We start from the raw sequence: 2,500 nt of genomic DNA, 5'->3' as shown, positions 1-2,500 counted from the left end.
CATTTAGCACGTAGAGGGGTCCTGAAACATGAACATTCATTTAGCACGTAGAGGGGTCCTGAAACATGAACATTCATTTAGCACGTAGAGGGGGGGCCCTGAAACATGAACATTCATTTAGCACGTAGAGGGGGGGTCCTGAAACATGAACATTCATTTAGCACGTAGAGAGGGCCTGAAACATGAACATTCATTTAGCACGTAGAGGGGGGGCCCTGAAACATGAACATTCATTTAGCACGTAGAGGGGCCCTGAAACATGAACATTCATTTAGCACGTAGAGGGGGGGCCCTGAAACATGAACATTCATTTAGCACGTAGAGGGGCCCTGAAACATGAACATTCATTTAGCACGTAGAGGGGGGGCCCTGAAACATGAACATTCATTTAGCACGTAGAGGGGGGGGTCCTGAAACATGAACATTCATTTAGCACGTAGAGGGGCCCTGAAACATGAACATTCATTTAGCACGTAGAGGGGCCCTGAAACATGAACATTCATTTAGCACGTAGAGGGGGGGCCCTGAAACATGAACATTCATTTAGCACGTAGAGGGGGCCCTGAAACATGAACATTCATTTAGCACGTAGAGGGGGGGTCCTGAAACATGAACATTCATTTAGCACGTAGAGGGGGCCCTGAAACATGAACATTCATTTAGCACGTAGAGGGGGCCTGAAACATGAACATTCATTTAGCACGTAGAGGGGGCCCTGAAACATGAACATTCATTTAGCACGTAGAGGGGGCGTCCTGAAACATGAACATTCATTTAGCACGTAGAGGGGGCCCTGAAACATGAACATTCATTTAGCACGTAGAGGGGGCCCTGAAACATGAACATTCATTTAGCACGTAGAGGGGGCCCTGAAACATGAACATTCATTTAGCACGTAGAGGGGGGGCCCTGAAACATGAACATTCATTTAGCACGTAGAGGGGCCCTGAAACATGAACATTCATTTAGCACGTAGAGGGGGCCCTGAAACATGAACATTCATTTAGCACGTAGAGAGGCCCTGAAACATGAACATTCATTTAGCACGTAGAGGGGGGGTCCTGAAACATGAACATTCATTTAGCACGTAGAGGGGCCCTGAAACATGAACATTCATTTAGCACGTAGAGGGGGGGGGTCCTGAAACATGACGGAGCGGAACATTCGTTTTTATTTGGCGTATTTGGGGACGTGGAGGTCCTGAATGAGACGTTAAAGGAGTATTTAGTGTAAAGTAAAGTCATGGTTAAACGTGGTCAAATCAGTTTAAGGGCGACTGACAATTAATGCCTAAATTGTATAAATTGTAAAGTCGTACCGCTCTGCGTGCACACTGATGTATAAATTGTATAAATGTTATAAATATTATAGATTGTATAGATTGTATATAAATGTTATGAATGTTATAGATTGTATAGATGTATAGATTGTATAAATTGTGTATAAATGTTATAAATGTGTATAGATGTATAGATGTATAGATTGTATAAATAGTCGTACCACTCTGTGTGCACACTCCCAGCAGGTTGATGATGTTCTTGTGTCGGTCCATTTGTTTCATCAACTCCATCTCCGAGATCAGATCGGCCAGATCTCTGTCCGTGGCGTCGTCTACAAACCCAACACAACCACAACCACAACATAAACAACCACATCTCTGTCTGTGGTCAAGCCCATCACACACCGTCTGCGACCGCCACGCGTCAAAACAGCCGCCTCTGTTATTTTCAATGAACCTATCGCACACCGGCGGCGTCCGACGCGCGCTGGCGCCTCGCCTGACGCGCCGATGGAACCAGTTCTAGTTTCCAGGCGGCGTCGCGCCGCGCCGCGTCGCGTCAGACGGTGTGTGTTGGGCTTAAGTCAAATCTGTGAGATCTCCGTCAACGTTATCGTCACGTCACAGACTTGGAACAGTGTTTCGACGGTATACTTCTACTCATCTCCGAGGCAAATATTGTATCTTTATTATATTCCATTACAGTCAGTTGTACAGTCTCTAGACGGACAGGTTATACCTTTCAGCATCTTGACGGCCACGGTGCTGAGCGTCTCAGGCGAGCGTTGGTCGATGCCGTAAGCCTCCGCTCGAACCACCAGGCCGAAACACCCCTCGCCTAGAGGCTTCCCCAACACCAAGCTACACGCACGCACACACACACACACACACACACACACACGCGCGCGCGCACGGAAGGAGAATGGAGGGGGAATAATTGCCTACGTTAGTAAAAGTATACATCTGATATTGTGCTGTGCTTGTAGTTGGGTTCTTAGTGGTGCGTGTGTGTGTGTGTGTGTGTGTTCCAGTAAAAACTCACTTATCCCTGGGGAACTCCCAGGCAGGGTCAAAGGGCAGGTCAAACTCTATGACCCCTGGCATGGGAGAACAGCTGCTGGACACTCTCATCAACGCTGCCCCCGAATCCACCGAATACTGCACAGAACACAAAGGGTTAATCCACTGAATACTGCACAGAACAAAGATAAGGGTTAAGGG

General features: G+C 47.3%; 1 protein-coding gene across 1 annotated transcript in view; it reads right to left on the bottom strand.

Annotated features, from left to right (window-relative positions):
• Positions 1 to 2,500, bottom strand: part of fgfr4 (fibroblast growth factor receptor 4) — a 25,116-nt gene that overhangs the window by 8,903 nt on the left and 13,713 nt on the right. Inside the window, exons 10-12 of the mRNA XM_083783356.1 lie at positions 2,322 to 2,437; positions 2,019 to 2,140; positions 1,501 to 1,611 (exon numbers count right to left, since the gene is read on the bottom strand). Of these exons, the coding sequence (XP_083639482.1) occupies positions 1,501 to 1,611; positions 2,019 to 2,140; positions 2,322 to 2,437 (349 nt within the window). The remainder of the gene's footprint in view (positions 1 to 1,500; positions 1,612 to 2,018; positions 2,141 to 2,321; positions 2,438 to 2,500) is intronic.

The sequence above is a fragment of the Protomyctophum parallelum genome, assembly GCF_964188405.1.
Source record: "Protomyctophum parallelum genome assembly, chromosome: 1".
NCBI lineage: Eukaryota > Metazoa > Chordata > Actinopteri > Myctophiformes > Myctophidae > Protomyctophum > Protomyctophum parallelum.
This window is presented reverse-complemented; position numbering and strand designations above follow the sequence as displayed.